The sequence below is a fragment of the Barbatula barbatula genome, assembly GCF_947034865.1.
Source record: "Barbatula barbatula genome assembly, chromosome: 23".
NCBI lineage: Eukaryota > Metazoa > Chordata > Actinopteri > Cypriniformes > Nemacheilidae > Barbatula > Barbatula barbatula.
The window spans coordinates 19107640-19128681 of NC_136786.1; the positions used below are offsets into that span (position 1 = coordinate 19107640).

At 41.1% G+C, this 21042-nt stretch overlaps 3 protein-coding genes across 6 annotated transcripts in view; 1 reads left to right on the forward strand and 2 right to left on the reverse strand.

The window, feature by feature from the left end:
- Nucleotides 1-388: 388 nt before the first annotated feature.
- mcm4 (minichromosome maintenance complex component 4) lies at nt 389-7606 on the reverse strand. Of its 4 annotated transcripts, none has more exons than XM_079488243.1 (17): nt 6739-7606; nt 5900-5975; nt 5661-5816; nt 5411-5574; nt 5215-5310; nt 5028-5123; nt 4821-4916; nt 4474-4612; nt 4178-4398; nt 3923-4043; nt 2901-3160; nt 2380-2745; nt 1749-1876; nt 1334-1541; nt 1032-1260; nt 723-856; nt 389-605 (listed from the first exon to the last, which is right to left on the reverse strand). In XM_079488243.1, the coding sequence occupies exons 2-17, from the start codon at nt 5961-5963 to the stop codon at nt 513-515; spliced, it is 2571 nt and encodes an 856-aa protein (XP_079344369.1). In that variant the 5' UTR covers nt 5964-5975; nt 6739-7606; the 3' UTR covers nt 389-512. The 4 variants fall into 4 exon arrangements, with proteins under 4 accessions (XP_079344369.1, XP_079344367.1, XP_079344368.1 ...); XM_079488241.1 differs by having other exon boundaries at nt 5661-5819; nt 6739-6863; XM_079488242.1 differs by having other exon boundaries at nt 5661-5819; nt 6314-6746.
- cebpd (CCAAT enhancer binding protein delta) lies at nt 7520-9097 on the forward strand. The gene has a single exon (XM_079488247.1). It carries the CDS (start codon nt 7919-7921, stop codon nt 8804-8806), a length of 888 nt encoding a protein of 295 aa, XP_079344373.1. The 5' UTR covers nt 7520-7918; the 3' UTR covers nt 8807-9097.
- Nucleotides 9098-9187: 90 nt separating this feature from the next.
- spidr (scaffold protein involved in DNA repair) overlaps nt 9188-21042 on the reverse strand; it is a 39877-nt gene continuing 28022 nt past the window's right edge. The window contains exons 11-20 of the mRNA XM_079488246.1: nt 19991-20149; nt 17516-17603; nt 17082-17213; nt 16802-16861; nt 15762-15957; nt 14991-15122; nt 12556-12643; nt 10845-10959; nt 9775-9825; nt 9188-9604 (exon numbers count right to left, since the gene is read on the reverse strand). Of these exons, the coding sequence (XP_079344372.1) occupies nt 9488-9604; nt 9775-9825; nt 10845-10959; nt 12556-12643; nt 14991-15122; nt 15762-15957; nt 16802-16861; nt 17082-17213; nt 17516-17603; nt 19991-20149 (1138 nt within the window). The 3' untranslated portion in view covers nt 9188-9487. The remainder of the gene's footprint in view (nt 9605-9774; nt 9826-10844; nt 10960-12555; nt 12644-14990; nt 15123-15761; nt 15958-16801; nt 16862-17081; nt 17214-17515; nt 17604-19990; nt 20150-21042) is intronic.

Sequence of the window (21042 nt, forward strand, 5' to 3'; positions counted from 1 at the left end):
AATTAACTTTACCTGAAAAAGTAAAAGATGACACTTTTTCCTACTTTTGAGTTATTTGTTTACTTTCATGCATTACATACTGTAAATACAATTCTGCATTAAGCAAATCTAAATGTTGACATTCACGTGTATTACAAAGTGTACAATACTGGTGTTGTTTAAGTGATTACACTTGGTATGGTTTAATTTAGTGAGGCTTCAGGATGTGCAGATATCGTTTGATAATTTTGTTTAAATTCAAAGTTATAAAAGTGTGATGCACGTCAACCAACCCCTGCGGTCAACAAGTGAAACATGAAATCATGGAATTACTGGCCAGAATCAAAGTGTCTGTATGATGTGAACAGCACAGATGTCCTGACAAACAAGAAAATACAAATGCCTCTTTTGATGAACAAAATTCATTTATTGCAATAAGGAAAGATATTATACATACAGCTATTAACAGACATCACTAGTGAAAAAGAAAGAAGCAACAGAATAGAAAAGCCGCACACATGTATCGTGCACGTTTACAGCAGCCGGACAGTCTTTCCTGTGACGGTCAGATAATCTTCATCTGCAAGCGCTCGAAGTGCCTCCTCAAACATGTCTTTAGTGATGGCCTGAAACAGAAGACAACATCTTTAGCATTTTAAACCTCAGGCCAAAATAAATATTAAGAAACAAGCAGGAAGTTTAGTTTGTCAATCAGGTAGGTTATAGCTAAAGAAATGTCTTACAGCCTCTGATTGGCCACGGAGATCATCAAACAGCTGTTGGTACTTCATAGCTGGTGTCTTGCCCTTTGATTGGATGAGTTTCTTCAGGGCCTGAGCCACTTCCTCTTTACGCTTGCGAGCTGTGGCGCTCATACCTGCCCACAAACAACCAATCGTTAACATCACAAAACAAAAAGCACTTTCTGTCCTTGTTAATAAAAACTAAAAAAAAAGTGGTATAAATGAAAAAACTCAAAAACTTCAAAGTTTCCAATGGTATTAATTTACCAAAAGTTCCTTTCCATGCTCACTTTACTCATGAAGTCATACCTGTGGTGAGGATAGAAATGTCCACGAATCCTGTCCGGGGATCTGTTGCTGACTGTTTCAGTGCCTCTCTGTGGAGTCTCTTGGCTTCCTCCACATCGATGGACTCCACCTTACTGCAGAAGCGCACTTTAGCATGAGCTTCAGCCAATCGGATGAGAGACTCCAGCTGACGTGGGTACGCAGACACCATGCCCCGCCCACTTCCGATCTTGCGCATGTCTACATACGCCTGAAAAGCACAAACGTAAAGCGTTACAAACAATCTTACACGCAATTATACTGCAACGTTCTATTTGACATGCCTCGATCAGGGCTTGGCTCGCTTCCTCCGAGAGTCTGGGGTGCACGGATGTGCGAGCAAAAGCGATGTAATCCTTCAGCACGGCCATGTCCAGATGTTCCTCCTCAATCTGGTCTTCACTCTGGTAATACAGAGACACTAGATGATGGGCGAGACGTCTGTCATACGCCTCATCCTGAGGGTCCAGCATCAGGAAGATCAAATCAAACCTGACAAGAGAGAGATGTGCACGTTAGCACAGAAACAAAAATAAATGTTGACTCGCTCTTTAGTGAAGAGCTTCTGTTCGCCGTCCTCGTCCACACCCTGAAGACACTTGTCATCTGTTTTACGGAAGTGAATGCCGTCGATGTGCGTTTTGTAAACGGACTTGTAAAATGTTGACTGAGCCCGTATCTAATGTTGTAGTGTTTTACCTGGACAGAAGTGTGTGAGGAAGCTGGATGTTCTCAATGGTGGTCTTTTTAGGGTTCCACTGAGACTCCACCGGATTGGCTGCTGCGAGGACGGAGGTCCGAGCATTGAGCTGGCAAATAATTCCAGCCTACACACAAAAAACAGAGTTAACAAATCTTTACCCGTCATTTAAAAATCAACGCTTCCCGAAAGACGCAAAGACGAGTTGTTACGGCAAACTGTGTTTGTACTGTTGTACAGCAGGTGGCGCTGCTACACACCTTTGCAAATAGTACAGAATCTCTGAAACTAGAACATATACATTTGATCTGTTTTTTGATATTTTTAATCATTGTTCTGTGTATAATCTGGGCGGAGTCTTTAACAAAAAATGCCAATCATCTCAAGTGATGCATTTTTGTTATAAAAAAAACAAATGAAGCTAGAAGAGGATGGTATATTTTCATTAAAAGCAAAGACTTTGGATTAATTTTTTGTCCATATATTCATTACTGTGAGCCATCAAAGTCAAGTGAAAATGTTAAGTAACGCAGGCGAGAAAAGTGTTAACAATCGTGCTAACCGTAGTTTGACCAAAACAACGTACCGTGAAATCCACCTAAACTGAGCATGGTCCTATTCAGCATTTACCTTTGCAATAGAGAGCGTCTGCTGCTCCATGACCTCATGCAGCACCGATCGTGTGCTGTCGCTCATCTTGTCAAACTCATCGATGCAGCAAATTCCGTTGTCGCTCAGCACGAGGGCGCCGGTCTGCAGAACCAGCTGACGGGTTTCTGGGTCCTTCATCACATACGCTGTGAGACCTACGGCGCTGGAGCCCTTCCCTGATGTGTACTGCCCACGTGGAACAAGGTTATACACGTACTGGAGCAGCTGGGATTTGCTGGTGCCCGGATCACCACACAGCAGGATGTTAACCTCGGCACGGAAGTTTCCGCGGCCCGTCTGGGTGAAGTCTTTCCGCGTGCCGCCGAATAACTGCAAGAGGATACCCTGCAAAAACAGACCACTTTAAAAACGGATGACTGAAGAATAAAACATGGCAAAAATCTCATTACATAATCTCAAACCAGAACTAATAAAAGAGAATTAACTTGATAAACTCACTTCGATACGCAAAAAAAAATTGAAATCGAAACAACACATACTTTCTTGATGTCTTCGTGTTCGTAGATGCTGGGCGCGAGAGCCGAGGAGAGTCGTTCATAGACGTCAGGTTTGGCAGCTAACTCTTTAAGCATAGCGACTCGCTCTTTAGTGAAGAGCTTCTGCTCGCCGTCCTCGTCCACACCGTGAAGACGCTTCTCATCCGTTTTACGGAAGTGAATGGCGTCGATGTGCGTTTTGTAAACGGACTTCACTTGACTCTGCCGTGGGTTTAGACGCATGGGCGCAGCTCTGTAGATACCTGAACACAAACACACATGTAAGCCAAGGCTTCTCGCACAATACTGGTTTCACCAGGACTGGAAGACATTGTTTTTGGCAGCTGTGGTTGTAAAGCACTCTCTGGATTTTAAAGGGATATTTCACTACCAAATAAAAATGTCCCCATGTTTTACTCACCCTCAAGTCATCCTAACTGAATATGGTTTTCTTCTGGAAGAATAATCCAGTCACAGTTATAATACCACGGATCATTTTGCTTTCAAGCGGTAGAATGGTGGAACACTCTTCCCAAATCAGTCCGGTCAACCACATCTCTCACATTCAAAAAACTACTTCAGACCATCTCTCAATACTTGACAGACAAATGAAAAAGTAAAAACTCTCTCAACAGGTTTTGTTCTGGCTTTTGTTGTAACTAGTAACTTTGTATTAGCACCTATTGTGTTATTGCTCCTGTGTGACATCAAGCTAGACATCAATACAGATAGTTCTCTTAACCACATGGATTGGCTTCAGAAGACCTTTGTTAAGACCACAGAGCCGTGTCGAGCAGTTCTTTGATTGATGGATGCCCTTTTTGGAGCTTCAAGAAATGAACACCCGTTCACTCCCATTGTTCCGCTTGAAAGCAAAATGATCCGTGGTATTATAACTCTTGACTGGATTATTTTTCCAGAAGTAAACCATATACCGTTAGTATGACTTGAGGTTGAGTAAAAGTTGAGGAAATATAGATTTTTTTGCAAAACAATAGCTCCGAGACGATGGAGATGGGTCATACCAGTGACGTTTACTCTGTCGCCAGGCTGCACTTTGTCCACCAGGTCATTATGAGCGTAGACGATCGTGGTGTGGGGCGTCTGACCGGCAGGCATGTCCTCAGGAGATTCCTGCAGTTTTATCTGTCGAAACATTTCCACAAGCAAAATTTAGCCAGGAGACACAAAGCAGACAATCACCAATAATACATTGCAAGTCTTCCTTGTAAACCAAAACGACAAAAATTTTCTATCACTCCTGATAACAAAACACCAACCATTTGTTTGTCGGAAAAGGCCGAGCGGTTGTGAACAAGCGCCATGCTGTGGGTGGTGTTACAGTTGCGACAGACGGCAGGCTCAGCGATGCGTCCGCGGTCCACCTCCACACGGGTGCTGAACGAGCACACCTGACAGCGGAAAAACGCCTCCTGCATCTCCGGGATGAGCTGTGACGTGCGGATCACCATCCCACTGATAGTGATGAGCTGATCAATATCTGAAAGGATGGAAGGTGTTCATGACTCAGAAACACCACACACTCGTTTGTCATGTCAATATGTGCTGTGTTTACCTTCGGGATTGAGCGCACGCATGTTTCTGGTTTTCAGGGCGCTGTAGGGACGCACTTGAATCTGATGCTCCAAAACGGAGTCGGGGAAACGGTCGAAGAACAGCTCATTGACCGCCATGTCAAAGGTGGGGATGACTTCCTGTAAGCAAGAGCGAACACGACAGACTTGAAGAGACAGGTCGATAGCAGCGGGAGGTAATAAATGCATTAAATAGTGAAACGCATCTTAGCCCGTGTTCACACTTTACTTCTTTGACAAGAAAAAGTAAAAACAACGTCTCTTTCTCGCTAGCAGCGTCAAAGAGAAGTCAAGCGTGAACACAGCCTTAGACTGCAGGTTGTCTTACCTGTGGGTAACAGATCAGCTGGCGATAAAGATCGGCATCAAATGTCTGAATGTGACTGCAGTTCACATTTAACACAGGCTCGCCGACGACACTGATCTAAAACAAAAACGTTATCCAATAAAGCACTTCAAATGAACTTTGGATGTTTTTAATGTGATTCAGATAGAAGCTTGACTGTTTGGTGTCTTTAAGTTTTGTGAATCTCACCTCATCCAGCTTCTGCATGTAGAGAGGCTCGTTCAGATCCAGACCAGCATTCTCCTCTTCTCTGGAGTTTGCATCCGTAAAACGTTGAAGAAAACGCTGCATTTAAAAATAATCCCATCTGTCATTTTCCATAAACAAGGCACAGGAAAAGTATCAGATGCTTAAGTGTGCCGTGAACGATTCATACTTGAAACTTCTCCTTGCAGGTTCCCACGTTGACATCCGTCCCCCAGATCACCAGTCTCTGTCCCTGATCCCCAGCAGCTCCTGCATCTCCAGATGGCTAAGAATAAAGAGACAGACCCAATAAAACGCTCATCAAATATCCATTCACATCACAAATGCACAATATACCGTTCAAAACATTTCAACTCGACCCTCACCGGTTCTGAATGGACGTCCACCTGCTTCGCTTTCCGCACAGATCCCAGATCAGCTCGCTGGCGGGCCGGAGTTCCACGTATGCCACTGCGTGGAGTTCCTTCGATTCTAGAGCTGGGGGTGCCGTACATCAGCGGAGAGCTCGCGTCGATCTCGCTCTGCATGACTGAAACACATCCGAAGGCGTTCGAGTTCAACTGAAATAATCATTTGAATGAAATGTGTACTGTTGTTGAAATGACAGATGAGTACCGGAGCGAGGGGCCACAGGACTGGAGAACAGAGACACGTCATTGGAGGCGGGGCTCTGTATATCCATGGCTGGAGACGTGGGCATGGGCTGCAGTTCTGTGGACGTGTCATGGGATCGAGAGCGTTGTGATGGTGGGGAGAGAGGGTCCTCGCTTGCTGCTGACGACACAGAAACATCACAATGAGTCAAGAAAAACAAACAAATTCATTCGAGTCCATTTCAAATGAAAGTCACTCACGGGCCGGTGGGTTACTGCTCCTGTCTCTCTTACGGCCCCCCTTGGATGATGATGGTGAAGACATCTTGAGTTGAATCTGAAATAAAGTTGCATCAAGTAAATATTGCATGAATGATCATTTTTAGGATTCACATGAACATGTATTAGATTCACTGCCTACAATTGAAGATTCAGCTCCTTTTTAAGGATCAATACATCCAATAACGGTCACTATGACGACACTTTAAACTTTTATAAGTGACATTTTAATTGTTACATTTTTGTTCAAATATGTTTTTACAATGTAACACCTTACACAGAGTAAGACACATTTAACTGTAAGGTAGAACAAGTTTAAATTGATTAAAAGCAATGAATCTAATTCTTGCAGAAGCTCAAAACAGAAAAGTCAAGTTTTAATATGTAAACACTTACGCAAAATGATCAGATCTGTTTAAAACCTGGTAAAGACTTGTAGAATAATCTCGTATAAAGAAATAATACAACAATTATCTATAATGGAAAGGTATTGTAGTATAACCACGGGATGGACGATTGGTGGCCATTTCTATGATCATATATCAACATCGTGGTTTAAACACAGTTACTATGATGACAGATCGATACATTTATTATTAATATGTTTTCACTACAAATACTACAGTTACTCAATGTGTGTAAGTTAAGACGCAGAAACAGCCCGTGCCGCATTAATGCCCAAGCAGCAGAATATAACCTAAATATATATATTTGAATAACGTTACACTTTTGTACAATAACACACGACGTGTCAAGTTTATATGAACCGAGTTCTCGTAGTAAAGTTTAACATTAAAAGACTAAAGCGCCGCAACACTCACCTTCCGCTGTGTTTCCTTTCAGCGTGCTGGTGGCGCCAAACTACCCGTGACGTCAGTTTCGCGGGGAATTTTACACCAATCACGAATCTACTTTCCTTACTGTCGGTCCATAGGGGGGGCGAGCGTGCTGACGTTTACGTATAATGTTTTAAATTCTTTGAAGCTTATATTATCAACAATTTGCAGATATAAGTTAAGATATAGCACAGTAATGTAATCTAATACAACAACTGAGCGCAGAATAACAAGTTTAGGACATGTGACAAAAACGAGTCCCATCTATTGTTTGGTATCGCCCAACGTTTTCGCGGGAATAAATGTCGACGATGAAATTAGAGGCAACGTCCACTAGAGGGCCACGTGCGGGGCAAGATGAGCCATCTCATCCATATTTACAAAACATTCAAGACGAGATAGACGACAAAAGACAAAACATCTCACAAATAACTAAATATGTATAAATATATGTAACATATACACGTTTTCTGGCTCTTAAGACAAATATGTCGTTTTATAATACATTCAGAATAGTTATTTTTATTATGCAATTATTGTTGACTGTAGAAAAACAACAAAGCTGCTAATATTTCCCATCACATTGTGTAGAAGAACAAACATCAATAAATACCCAATCTGAGATAATATATTGTAATTGAATATATAAAAATAACTATTAAAGAACAATATACTACATTTACGGTAATACTCATATATATATAAAAGTCCTTAAATCTCTATTATTTTGTCATCATCACTCCGGCCGTTTAAAGACACAAAACAGATCCTCGAAGTTTTACAAACTGCGTGTTGTAGTAGCTCGTGAGCTGGGAGGAGTTCGTGCACACCCGTCTCTCGTCAAATAGGATTCCGGGCGCAACACGTGACCGACACTGGACATTCACTGGCTTCCCGAAGGGGGTGGTGACGCTCTGACGTCAGCAGTGCGCTTGTACTTATGCGCGAGGGTTCGAGCGTTTCGCTAGAGCGCTCGAGGACTTTGACACCTGTGCGCAAGAGACACGAGACGACGTGCGCACTTGGACACATAGGTGTACTTCTGGACACACGCATTGGGTGCGTTTAGCAATATACACACATTTGACTTCTGGACCGTTGGGGACACCGCGCTCCGGGATCTGCTATTTTACTCGAGTGAATTCAGCTTCTTTTCACCACGTCCATGTCTGATATATACAACCTGGACTCTCAGTGCGTTTCTCCACAATGCAACATGAGCTGGGCCGTGGAGCCTGCCAACTTTTATGATAACAAAGCGTGCCCAGGTGATGCCAAGTCGAGGATGCCCGGAGCCGAGCGTGGCACCGCCGAGGACAACGGCAGCAGCATGGTGGAGCTGAGCAACGCGCCTGCCATCTACGACGACGAGAGCGCGATAGACTTCAGCGCCTACATCGAGTCCATGTCCACGGTACCCCTGGAGATCTGCAACGACGAACTGTTTGCAGACTTGTTTAACAGCACAGTGAAGCAGGAAAAGCCAGACTTCTACATGGCGAGCCACGCGCAATTGGGGAGCGCTGGCACCTTTCCTCAAAGGAGCTTGGATAGGCTGCAGCACCAGGATGGGGGCTTTGGGAAGGGCGCGTATTGCGCGCCGATCAAGAAGGAGGCGGACTGGAGCGACAGCGACATGTCCTCATCGTTACCGTCCCAAATCGAGACGTGCGCGCAGACCTCGGTGAGCCTCCACACGGGACAGCCGACGCCGCCCACCACACCCGAACCCGAGCCTGTCACCCAGTCGTCCGGCCAGAGGAGGTTGGGAAAAGAGAAGGGCAAAAAGACAGTCGACAGACACAGCCCGGAGTATCGCCAGCGACGCGAACGCAACAACGTCGCCGTGCGTAAAAGCAGGGACAAGGCGAAGCAGCGCAATTTGGAGATGCAGCAGAAGATGATGGAGCTGAACGCGGACAACGAGCGTCTGCACAAGACCATCGATCAGTTAACACGGGAACTGAGCAGTCTCAGAAACTTCTTCAAACAGCTGCCCGAACCTGCGTTTGGGACTGGGGCGGTGGCGCGCACGGCTGTTGACAGTCGGTGACGCGCCTCAGAGTGTGCGCGAGCCCCGTAAGAATCCTGCCAATTTTCTCTCCAACATACCTCAATGACCTTTAATGACGATTCTCTGTAGCATACGTGCCTTACGTTACACCTTGGACAACGGACTTACTTTTTGTGAAATGTTTTTGTATTCTAAATTATTACGAAAAAGCTTCATTTGTGTTTTGAGGGTACCTGTTTTATAATTCCAAACGTCTTCTTAATGCAAGAGCATGTTTGAAACTTTACAGTGTGTACAAATGTGTATAATAAAACGATGTGAATACAAACAGCTACATCTCAACGCGCATGTGTCCACGGGGGTGTGTGGCCTCTTGAAAGGTGCACTGTCAATGGAGCACAGAATGAGTTCAAATCAACTATATTGTGGCATAATGTTTTATTTAAAGTGTTCAATGTCAGTATTCAAAGAGAGTGTTTTTAACATCACCATCATAAGGTTAGCAGCAACTCTTTGGCATACAGTGATAGCACATGAATGGTCACTAACATTAAACTTGACAGAATGAGGAATCCAGCCCGGACCTCTATCTCTGTGGGCATCACTATTTCGTGAGCAGAGACTTTCTGTGTTTATTTATATCCGTTTGGTAGTGGAGCAGACCAATGTTGATTGATTTCTATCTCTGGGGTTGGAGACGACAACAGATAAGCGTGTTGGTCAGTGGAGGTCAAACTCCTCCAAAACCATCCAAACAGCGTGACTTCTGTTGACGACTTGGACCAGGGCGCTCAGAGGTCCGATCTCCGTCCCAAGTACATGTTCCACAGTGTAACCCTTTCAAAAGATCAGACAATGAAATTGAGCAAACACAGTCGTAACAACATAACAGGTGCAATCCAAAAAATGACTTGGGTGGACTTATTACTACAGATTCTTGAAGTTCAATGTAAAATGATAAGATCTAGGTAAATAACAAACAGCATGTAAAATGTGTCAAACTCTACCTCTGGACTTTGCGTCGAGTTCAGGAGAGACGTGATGGTCTTTTGTTGCAACTGAAACACATAGATTTTAAAATCATATTCATGAAATATGACATGAATCAAAAACAATATAACAAACATTCATGATAACTAACAGACGTCAGTGCGGAGACATCCAAGGTCTCAGGAATCAACACACTCTGACCTTCTCTTATCAACCATCTTCAAATACTGACACTTACAGCATTTCAAAGAATTATCCAAACTGTTCATTTATGTCAATAAATCAATATGTATAACCGGCAAGCCGCCAAAACCCAATATACAAAAATATTCTTCATATATAACATGATATCCTCCTCTATTTAAGAACAGCCTTTAAAACATATGTATGATATCTTTCGTATATACTAAGTGAAGGCATGTCTTAAATAAATCAGTGAAATGATTCTTTTTAAATCAAACTTCGGTACTTCTAATCTTATATTTGGATGATGTGACTGGATTTCACAGACATTTTATAAATAGAAAATGCTCAATTTCTTCATGCAGGTTGTTTAGCCAGTGACTTCCCTTCGATCCACCACACATTTCTAAAATGGTTGTGGGAGAAATCTTGTCAAATCTGTTCTAGGAAATTAGTCTCAACATTATCTTCTGAACTTCCAAGAAATAAAACAGCCCATAGATAAACTCCACGTGAAGGTTTTTGCATGTTTGCAGGGGTGATAAAATCGGGAGCTTTTTCTTTTTGAGTTTTGACATGTTCAGCACAATTACACATGTTTTTAGATGTTTTCAGAGTGACGGTTCACCTTGAACGTAAAAATTCTGTCATCCTTTACACTTCAAGTAGTTTTAAACACATGCAACACAAAAGAAGTTTGCATTCATTTTCTTTGCATCTTTTATCCATTTAATGACATTTTATGTCATCTTTAGTGTTACACAAAACACTCATTTTTCATCGAGCCAATGTTGACACAATATTTATATATTTGCGTGAACTGTCTCTTTAAGATTGTGGTCCACAAATCATTCTGAAAGAAATGCGGTCTGATCTGCATTCATCACTTATGATCGTATCCTACCTTAACTTTGACCGTACAGTGTCTCATGGAGGGACAGCAAACAAACACATCGAGCTGCATCTTTGTGGTGGGTTCATCCATCACTGCTCTGCACATTAAACACTGGAATCCTTTCCTAGAAACCAGCACACACACAGATGCACTGAGACTGTTATTTATCGGATGTTATTTGTGCTCTTTTTTCCAGTTTAAGGGGTCAAACGATGATTCATCACTTTAACTTCACTCTTGAAAGCAGGAATGTGAAAACAATTTAGCCATGCGGTGGGTTGTGATCGGACTGAAAATGATGGCAGAGAGGCATCTTGTACATGAACTCATAACAGACAACGATCAGCAATCTCGTAGAGTGTTTAGGACATAAACAGTTCTGTGTCAAGTCTTTCGATGCTTCAGCAAACAAAATGATTTGAAGACGTTTATTCACATTTTTTGCTTTAGTGTGCCAGTAGTAAATCTCAAAACAGATTTTAAACATTCATTTAATGTTCTTTAACGAGTCAACCCGGAGCTGGGTGAAAACTGATTACTTGTCATCAGGATTACGTAATCAGATTTCAAAAGTCAAGTACTTGTTGAATTACGTTACATTTTAAATACTCGTATCAGTGTACAGTTACTATGTTATTGTTACAGATTACATTACATATATTACATCATATTTTACTTTTATCTTTTGGTAAGCCTTCCGCTTGAACTGTTTAGATCAAAGATAGCGAGTCTAACATGTTTTTGTTTACAAGCATTTATGTTCGCTGTGTATTGTTAAAGCACATTGTTATTATTTACAATCTAGCAAAAGTAATACAATGTTTTGCCAGATAAGTGCAAATCACAACATTCATTGCGAAACGGCGTTAGTCATGAATCTAAATAGATTTGTGCTGCTGAATTGTCCATGCCAAGAATTCACAATATATCATCCATTTCCACAAGGTAATACATGTGAAAAATATGAATATATTCTCCATTGTTTAAATGTTATTTTGTATAAGATGATCACAAGCACAGGCGGGTGATAAATATAATCAATACAATAACTGCTTATTCGTTCCATGCCGTGCCAATCCATGCCAGCCGATATGTAAACGGTTTCAAAGCGAACACAGTTTGTAATCGTGCCGTGTCGAAACATGGAAACATAACTGTAACCGTTTCAGACCGTGCTTAGAAAGGTTCGGCGTGATGCTGGAAAAGCCCTCATAGATACACCAAGGAAAGATAAAACACACTTGTAAACAAGTTTAATCTAAATGTAATCAAAAAGTAGATATTATGTTACAAGAAGTGTGGTATCTAAGGGATTACTTTACTGACTACAAATATTGTACAATACCCAAATAATGTACCCAGCTCAGACCTCATGTCATTTCAAACATGTGACTCTCTTTCTTTTGCAGAACACAAAAGAAGATATTTTGAAGAATGTTGATAACCAAGCAACACCGTATGGACACAAAACCATTTCTCAAAATATTTTTTTTATCAGATCCGGATTTTGAAGTGTTTTTGCGGTGAACTATAACTTTAACTGTAAAGTCACGTATGAGTCTGACAAAGAACAAAGAAACTGCTTGGGACTTAAGTCACTTGTGTTTTAGTGCATTATTGGTCTTAAATTGACTAATAATCATCATCATGTTTAAAAATCAAATGAGCTGTAAAAGCTGCTTTGTATGTAGAACAGTTCTGAAAAGAATTCTGGACTTGCCCTTGAGCCGTCTCCAAACGGCAACTCCCACAGCGACTGCAGGAAGGCCATGAGAACGCTGTGCTTTCATCCACTTCCACAATCACACCTGCAAATCACATCTCACATGATTAATATCAATGCATTTCCTCATATGAATAATAATGAACTCAATTATGTAACGTCCCTAATCGTGAAATTAGATTCCCAGCAAGTTCACCTTTTTGTAAAGCTGTTCTGCAAGATCCTTCATTATATGAATATATAATCAACTATAGTAAATGAATGGCACATTGCTACAGAAACAAATAAAAAAGAAGCCTAAAAACAATTGACTGAATTTGTGTTGTGTTTTCCGGTGTAAAACTGTTCCCACAGTGCTTTGCTGCAAGGATGTCACTAAGGCATTCTGGGTGTTTTTAACATGTTGCCAGGGTGTCTCAGAGGGTACAGTTTCTATGATACTATGGGTTGTATATGAAGAGTTTTTTTAATATATGTGCATTCATATTCATATCAATCAAACTGCAGATGGGTAGTTTTGCGCAAGTAATTAATTAGCTAACTAACAACACAATAAAAACATGATTTATTATAAACAGAGTTATCTTAGATAGCTTAGACCCTCCTTAAAAGGACTTTTAAAATTGAGTTTTACACCCCATGACAAAAATAAATAAATTACTAACTAAAAGTAAAAGCACACAATTTGAGGCGCACATCCGTCGCAAACACATGCGTCAACTTTCACCTCAAAGTTTAAAACCAAGGGTTTTGAAACATGTTGAACCCCGAGCAACAGTGCGATGCTTTGCCGAGAGATTTAAATTCAGGCCTTCGACTGACACTGACAAATAATATCATAAAACCAGCAACACACACACACACACACACACACATCTGTCTTATATAATCCACAAGAGCGTCAGCAGCGATAAGCCCCCCGCATGAACCTCTGCTCTCCGGAGACTCCGCGGGCAAACAGCCAGAAACTAAAGTTGCTGACCACTGCAGCTGATAATCTGAGCTTCTTACATTTTTCAGTCACATGGTTTGTTTTATCTGCAGGGTGAAGGAGCCTCAGAGTTACAAAGTCTAATACTGGGTGTAAAATATCTCATTTCTGTTCAGTTTGACCTGGACAGAGATAAGGGTCCCTATGGTACACCCGGCGCAAGTGTTTTACTAGTCTCAGCCCGACACAGATCTCATATTCCCGTCCTGAGCCGCGTTGTTTAAATAGCAAATGCATTTGTGCTCATGGGTGTGTTGGTCTATAATAGAGGTGTGCTCACGTGCATTGCTATTATAAGGAACAGAAAATAAACTGCGCCATAAACCGACTCAAACCTGCTCTAAAGTCTAAAGTCAACTGTGCAATATATGTTTAGTTATTTAAAGAGCGTGTAAGGAATATTTTTTGCACGTTACGCCCAAAAAACACCCATCGCTCATTAAGAGAATCGGGACAACCCGCTTAGACCATGTGCCCGAGCGCACCGAACGTTTTCACAACATTAAACTAGCAAGAGTGGATTCGGACACGCCGTGAGTGCACCTGCGCCGTACGCTGTGGACCATGTGTTTAGATCCTGAAGATATGGCCCTAGCTGTCTAAACATCATCTCTGAAAGGAAACGGAGACGGAGACAGTTCGAGCGCTTTGACATGATCGCAGCAAAATCCCAAAATATTTCAAAACACACACACATTGGGTTAACACACGTTTAGTAAAAGCTTTTTAGTGAAACCATGGCACTAACAAATACTGGTTTGTTTCAACCTATGGTTTGAATTCAAGCACTGGTTTAAATCAACCTAGAAAGTGTCCATACGTGGGTTTAAGAAGGATGACATCATTCTTTGTAAATTTGGTAAAAACGATTGTTTATCATTATGCCATGTTTTGGTAAATTCTGGATTCTAATTGGCTGGAAGGTGTGCATTAAAACCATGTGCACGGGTTAGTCCAGTCAGTCTGATCAATGATTGAAATGAACTGACAAAAACAGCTATCAAAGATGGAACTGTAAACATCAATAACAGCTGGTTTAAGTGGGATAATCCACAGCTTGCCGTGCATTCAATGATTTTGGTCCTTTAACGCACGGCTAGCTGTACATTTTCCCACAATATACGTGCAAAATAAATCAATACGGAGAGACTGCATCAGCTTGCATGAGTTCAAATAATTCAAAACAAACGTAATCACACTTTCAGGTCTCAAATCCAGGCAAACAACTACTTTCCCTCGAGACGGCAAACAAACACAAATGACGAACCATGTGGGTCCCTAATAAAGCTTTAAGAACAATGAGACCAGAGCCAACAAACAACTGGTTCCATTTACAGGGACAAACATGTTGTACCCCCTCAGATTTCTCTCTGTCACGCAGGAATAGACCAACCAACCTCCTCAAAATACCGAGGGGGGATCTCCGGGGGATCGTACTGACCTGTGAGAGTGCAGAGAGAGTGCGGTGGGGTTTCTGGAGTCAGCTGGTCCAGTGTAACTGACCGGGGAGCGCTGAAGGACGGCTCGTCTGGCTCCAGTTCTATCACTGTCTGTTCCACACAGAATATTTGACCTGGTTTCATGAAACACCGGTACTGTTATATCACAACATGTTCCACAGAGGTACTAAACCAAGACTCTGCCAAGATTTATGGAGGACATCTCTGGATCTCCTAATATAGTTTAGACGTGAAGAATTTCAACCTGAGCTGAACATTCCAGATTATTAAAGCATTTAAAAGCATTGGTGTGTAAATGTCAAGGTCACGATTTACCCCAATATCAAAACATACTTCATTATTATGACTTTTTCATTGTGTTTTATGTCCTCCGTTTTAACATTCTAATGGCCCTAAAACCATTTTCTTTAGTATAAACTTGCAATGTATCATGCAATGTAAGTCGCGTTGGATAAAAGCGTCTGCCAAATGCATAAATGTGGTTTTCTTTAAGCTAAACTTATACTATAAAAAATACCAAATGTAATTACTATCACAGAGCAAACAAAAAACATTCCATGCACTGCAAAAGTGTTTCACTTATGAACTATAACCGTATGCCAATAGCCAGAGGCGTAAATAATTATGATCATTATAAGCGACTAGCATTACAGAACAATGAACATTAATCAGCAACAAAATGCAGAAATGTTGTGTCGACCTCAGGCTGTACAGTATATGAGACAACACATTCAGTCCTGTCGGTGATATACCCTGTTCCATCACAGCGTCTCTGAACCTCAGAATGAGCCGTCGCTGCGAGTCGTCCATCGCCTGTGAAAGCCAGCTTGGGATCAGACAGGACGGCCTCACACACACGGACACACTTTTCCTGACGCCCTCATCGTTCAGCTCCGTTTGAAGACTGAGGTCGGTGACAAACAGCAGCATCTCACCCGCGTGTGAGCCCTATAGGACACAGATGTATGGAGGAAATTCTTAATGCACATTTTCAGCTTTTAAAGAATATTTTATTTTTCCCAAAATACTTTTGTGAAATGAAATAGTGTGCAATTCATGTTGAGCGGAGTAGCACCGCTTGACTTTTTCTTTGGAAATGTAGATGTTTAGTTGCCTTTATTGAATAAAATAAAAGGACTATTTTTGGGTGAACTGTCCCATTAACACTGGCGTTTGTCACTGTTTCTACCGAAGGAAAATGCAAAAATAAAGATGGTTAATGTAAATAATGATTTAGCATATTCTTGTCGATGCATGTTACGGCTCAACCAACACTAAATTCACAGATTATTAATCATACTTTAGATTGACTAGACAAAACCACTTCAATTAAACTGATCATTTGAAAAGATATGAATCTGTCAAAGAGCCAGCTTCCCAGACGAATGATTTCTATATACACCCACTCAAAACATGAGCTTCTGTCCAGCAGAGCATCTGATGGCAAGCGTGACCCTGAACCCGGTGCGAGTAAACCCAGAGGTCATCAGAGTCCAAAGGTCTGTCAGATCAATGCTGTAGATAATCCGCTGGATGATGTCACATACGGTAAGCTAATGTCAAACAGAGCGTAAATGTATTACCAAAGGTACACTGTTTGGGAGGTAGCCTGAGGGCTGAAGTCTTGGCAAACACGCTGGGAAAGCAACTATAGTGGCTTCTTAAAAACACAATCAATGGAGAGGCTTTTCTCACACACGGAGCCAAAGATTGAGCTATGATGATGATGATGATTTATTAAATGTGTTTGAAGCATTAAGGCTCTGTGTACAATGGTTCTGACAAAACTTACCGGCAAATGTTTATGAACTAAAGCGGCCCGAAAGCTGCAACGTCGCTTTACAGATGCATCCTAGCAGAGAGAGAGAGAGAGAGAGAGATTTATACTTTTATAAAAGCTGATTCTGGGAGAAGCCTCATGTCTACATAATTCAGCATTTTTATGATATATTATTACTCTTTTATGACATGAGATTCTAACCCAATGTGCGATGCATGAAACGCTTCTAGTTTTGGAAATCAAACTTATAATACCATGTGTGGTAAAACAGGTTCTAAGTCTGGTGTTTTACCTGAGTGATTTCTCTTAGCGTCTGTAGTACGGGTGGTCGATACAGAGGTGACACGTTCTGTCCTGACAGAGGAACCATGTGACCCTGCTGGACGCTCAACCTATAGCTGAAACTTGGTGTCGGGACTTTACCCTGAAACATTAAAAACACATTAAACCGAAAGGTCCAGACTCCCAGAAACCAAGAAGTGTCTGTGGCTGGATGGTTTCCGGTGGAAACATTCATAACAAAATGTCTACAACTTCTATGAAGCCATTTTTATTTCAAAAGATTTCATGAAATCACCTTCGCATAAACATACAGTGAAAAACTGTACTAGATGTAACAGGACTTTTATAGTCAAATACTTTGTGAAATAAAAAGTATGAATTCACGAAAACACTTTATTTACAAATATTAAGGAAACATCGCTGTGATTTCTGATCAAGACCTACACTGGGTGACTGTAGAAGATCTTCGTGAGATTTCGGTGGAGCCAGCGGAGGCCACAAACTGTCAATCAAACTGAATAGTGAAGAACATCTGCGCAGAGACGAGAAAAACAAGGTTTTGTTTTGTGAATGCATCTTCTAGAAACATTGGAGACAGTAGCAAAGATGGGGAGTGTTTATAATGTCAGTCTCATTAACTCTAGTTAGTCTGACACGTTGCCAGATTGAGCTCAAATGCATCTGCTGACAGGCATGAGATGGGTTTCACCAGCAGGCCGAGGCTTGTTCATCTGCACACGTACACGTGTGTCTGCAGGTATAGTTAGTCTGTCATTAAAACATTCAAAGAGTCATTTATCACTCAATGAAAGTGCTGTTCATTTGTTATTTAAGCGCTCTCACGACGAGTGTAGGTTAAGGGTTTATTCAGCATCACATCTTATAAAACAAACTAAACAGACAGAGGGTCCCTAACCCACAAGGATACTGTCATTCACAACATTCTGTGCTCTTAAACTGACTTAAAGTACAAATATTGGAGCATTTTCAGGTTGGTTGAAGAACTAGTTTTCACCCTTAGGGCCTTTTGGAGATGTCTCAGTGTTGTATTGTCACTGTATGCAAACAGAATGACAAAACAAAAGGGGATTAAAAACTTATAAGGATGCCTGAATAGAAAGTAACAGAATAGCTAGACAAAATAAATAATGACAATATTAACAAAATATGCGGTCACAGAAAAACTTGAGTCCATTTCAAAATATTTCCGTGTCTCTTAATTTGATCTTAATACTATTTACATATATTGTATCTTTTGCATTTATTTGCAGAAAATGAAAATAACAGGTGAAAATCAGAGAAAAGATGCTCTGAAGTTTGAGTCAAACCTCAAATACTTTAAAGAAAACAAGTTCATATTAACTTTCATAGTTTTTTCTCACAGCGGTCATTTATCTTGTCATGCTGTCAGTCTTTCACAGTGCTGTTGAATGACTTTGATTTTGTTGGAATTTAACAGACACTGAACCGGAATGACCACAATACATCAAGAAATGATCATTCATTTAACATTTGGAACGGTCTTTTTTCCACAGCTGTATATATATAGACAATATACAATAGACTGTGGCAAGCCGCATTAGCTTTAAATCATTATCAGGATATTAATTTTTGATATCAAAAATGGAATTTCTACTAGTAACAATTGCTATTTTTGATATCAGTAATTACATTTCACTAGAAAAAATGTGTATTCTTGATATGAAATATTTTAATTCTTGATATCTATTCTTGCATTTTTACTAGTAAAATATCACAACTACCATTCAGATTCACTTAATAAATAACAGTATAGGTACTGGTTTCTAGGCTTTTCAAAAGTATATTGAAGTCTCTTCCAAAGAACGGTTCTTATGAATGGTCTGATGGCGTCAGGCTCTAGAACTCTTTCAAGTCTTGACCTTTAAAAGTGTAAAAGAGTGAAAAGGAGATCAGTAGAGAAACAAGTTTCACAGCCCCCCCATCCTGTGACCCGTTCAACCGCCCCATCCAGTCCAGCAGGACCAGAGACACGGCTGAGCTCCGGCTTATCACTGAACACACCAGATTTACTGTGAGAGGGTGTGTGTGTGTATGTGTGTGTGTGTGGTCAACGAGAAGTTCAGAATGTCAGCTTTACATTTACATTTAGTACAGAGATTTGTCTAAGCATTTTGCTCAAGTGTTGCCAAATAACTCAATCTAAATGTAGAAACAACAAAAAGAACACAAATGAAAAAAACATTAGATTGAGGAAAAGTTGACCCAAAAACGAATTTCATTTCTTTCTAAATCACTGTTTTCATCCTGACAATTTTCTTCACCATCAGTTGTGCACAGCATCCACACGACACGTCAGGCTGACGACGAACATCATCGATTCTGGAGCCTCTCGTGAATGTTTGCGACAATTTGTGTCCAAATATTTTAATTGACTTTTTTTTTAAATGACCAATATGCCATTCACAGTCCACATGAATGTACACGGCAGTGAATTTTAAGAGGAATCTTGTGTCCGCCAGATCCGTGGAAATGCGTCACCAGAATTTCCCATGCCACACATGCCATCCTTAATTTAAACAACATGGGCGCTAAAGGAGTGACGGCACACAACCTTGAGATGATATATGGAGCTAGATGCCAGGAATACCCATCCCACATGTAGATCTCGCCGGAGACACTCGGAGAGGCTAATCCGAGCAGGTGCCAATGGAAACAGAAGCTAATCTTGAGTTTCAGTTTAATGTGAAGTGCAGCAGGGAGAAATATTCTGGATTTGTGCCATATTTCCCAGATGTAAACATTCCAGCGGCACTTAAATCTTCTGTCAAATGTTTGGAGCAGAAGGTTTAGATCTTGCAAAATGGTCTATATTTTTCATGAGTGGAATGTTGGTATCATGTGATTGTGATCTTAGAATGACGTCCGTCTCAGACTCACCTGTCCCGGGTCAGGCGCTGGATGACCCTCAGGCCCTGAAGGACACAAACACGGCCCTCCAGCTGTTCTGAGCTCTGCTGGACCTCAGCATCTGTGGACACACACTGCAGGAGAACATCAGCGAACATGCCGTAGCCATCCTGAACCACAGCACACAACCTGAAACACAGAGAGAGAGGATCTACAGTATATTGTATTATTTGATCCTTTACCTATTGCCTTCTTTTAAAGGAATAGCTCACATTCACAATGACAATTACGTCTTTACCCTGCTGTCATTCTAACCCGGTGCAGAAAGACAGAAAGACAATGAGAGAGAGACAGACAGAAAGACAATGAGAGAGAGATAGACAGACATAAACACAATGAGAGAGAGACAGACAGAAAGACAATGAGAGAGAGAGAGACAGACAGCAACACAATGAGAGAGAGAGAGACAGACAGAAAGACAATGAGAGAGAGAGAGATGGACAGAAAGACAATGAGAGAGAGACAGACAGAAAGACAATGAGAGAGAGAGAGATAGACAGAAAGACAATGAGAGAGAGAGAGACAGACAGAAAGACAATGAGAGAGAGAGACAGAAAGACAATGAGAGAGAGAGACAGACAGAAAGACAATGAGAGAGAGAGACAGAAAGGGAAGAAGGAAAGCGACAGACAGAATCACGTTGATAGATATAAATATTAATGTGTGTCAATAGCCAACAAACTATTTTATTAATAAAACTTTTTATTATTATTATAGATAAATGTAATTGTCTATGTCAAAGAACTTGTGACCAAGTGTTCAACATCAGGACCGGTGCGTATCTGAACCAGACGTGATGTTAGTGTTAGAAATACTTACCTGTTAGCGAGAACTTATTAAACCACAACTAGTTTAAAGAGAGTGATATTAGGACACATATTAACATGACAATCATTTCCAACATGTGTTTGAGTGTCGTGACTGTAAGATGAAAAACCATATTTATAATAAATAAGCAGCGCATGTCCACAAATAAACTGCTGATGTGAGTCTCAAGTGTACCCCGACAATAAACACCAACA

Coding starts and splice junctions, on each gene's coding strand:
- cebpd (XM_079488247.1), top strand. CDS start 7,919: ATGTCTGATATATACAACCTGGACTCTCAGTGCGTTTCTCCACAATGC.
- mcm4 (XM_079488241.1), bottom strand. CDS start 5,963: ATGTCTTCACCATCATCATCCAAGGGGGGCCGTAAGAGAGACAGGAGC. Junction 4,399..4,473: donor GCGTGCGCTCAATCCCGAAG/GTAAACACAGCA, acceptor CCATCCTTTCAG/ATATTGATCAGCTCATCACT. Junction 1,542..1,748: donor CCTCACACACTTCTGTCCAG/GTAAAACACTAC, acceptor CTCTCTTGTCAG/GTTTGATTTGATCTTCCTGA.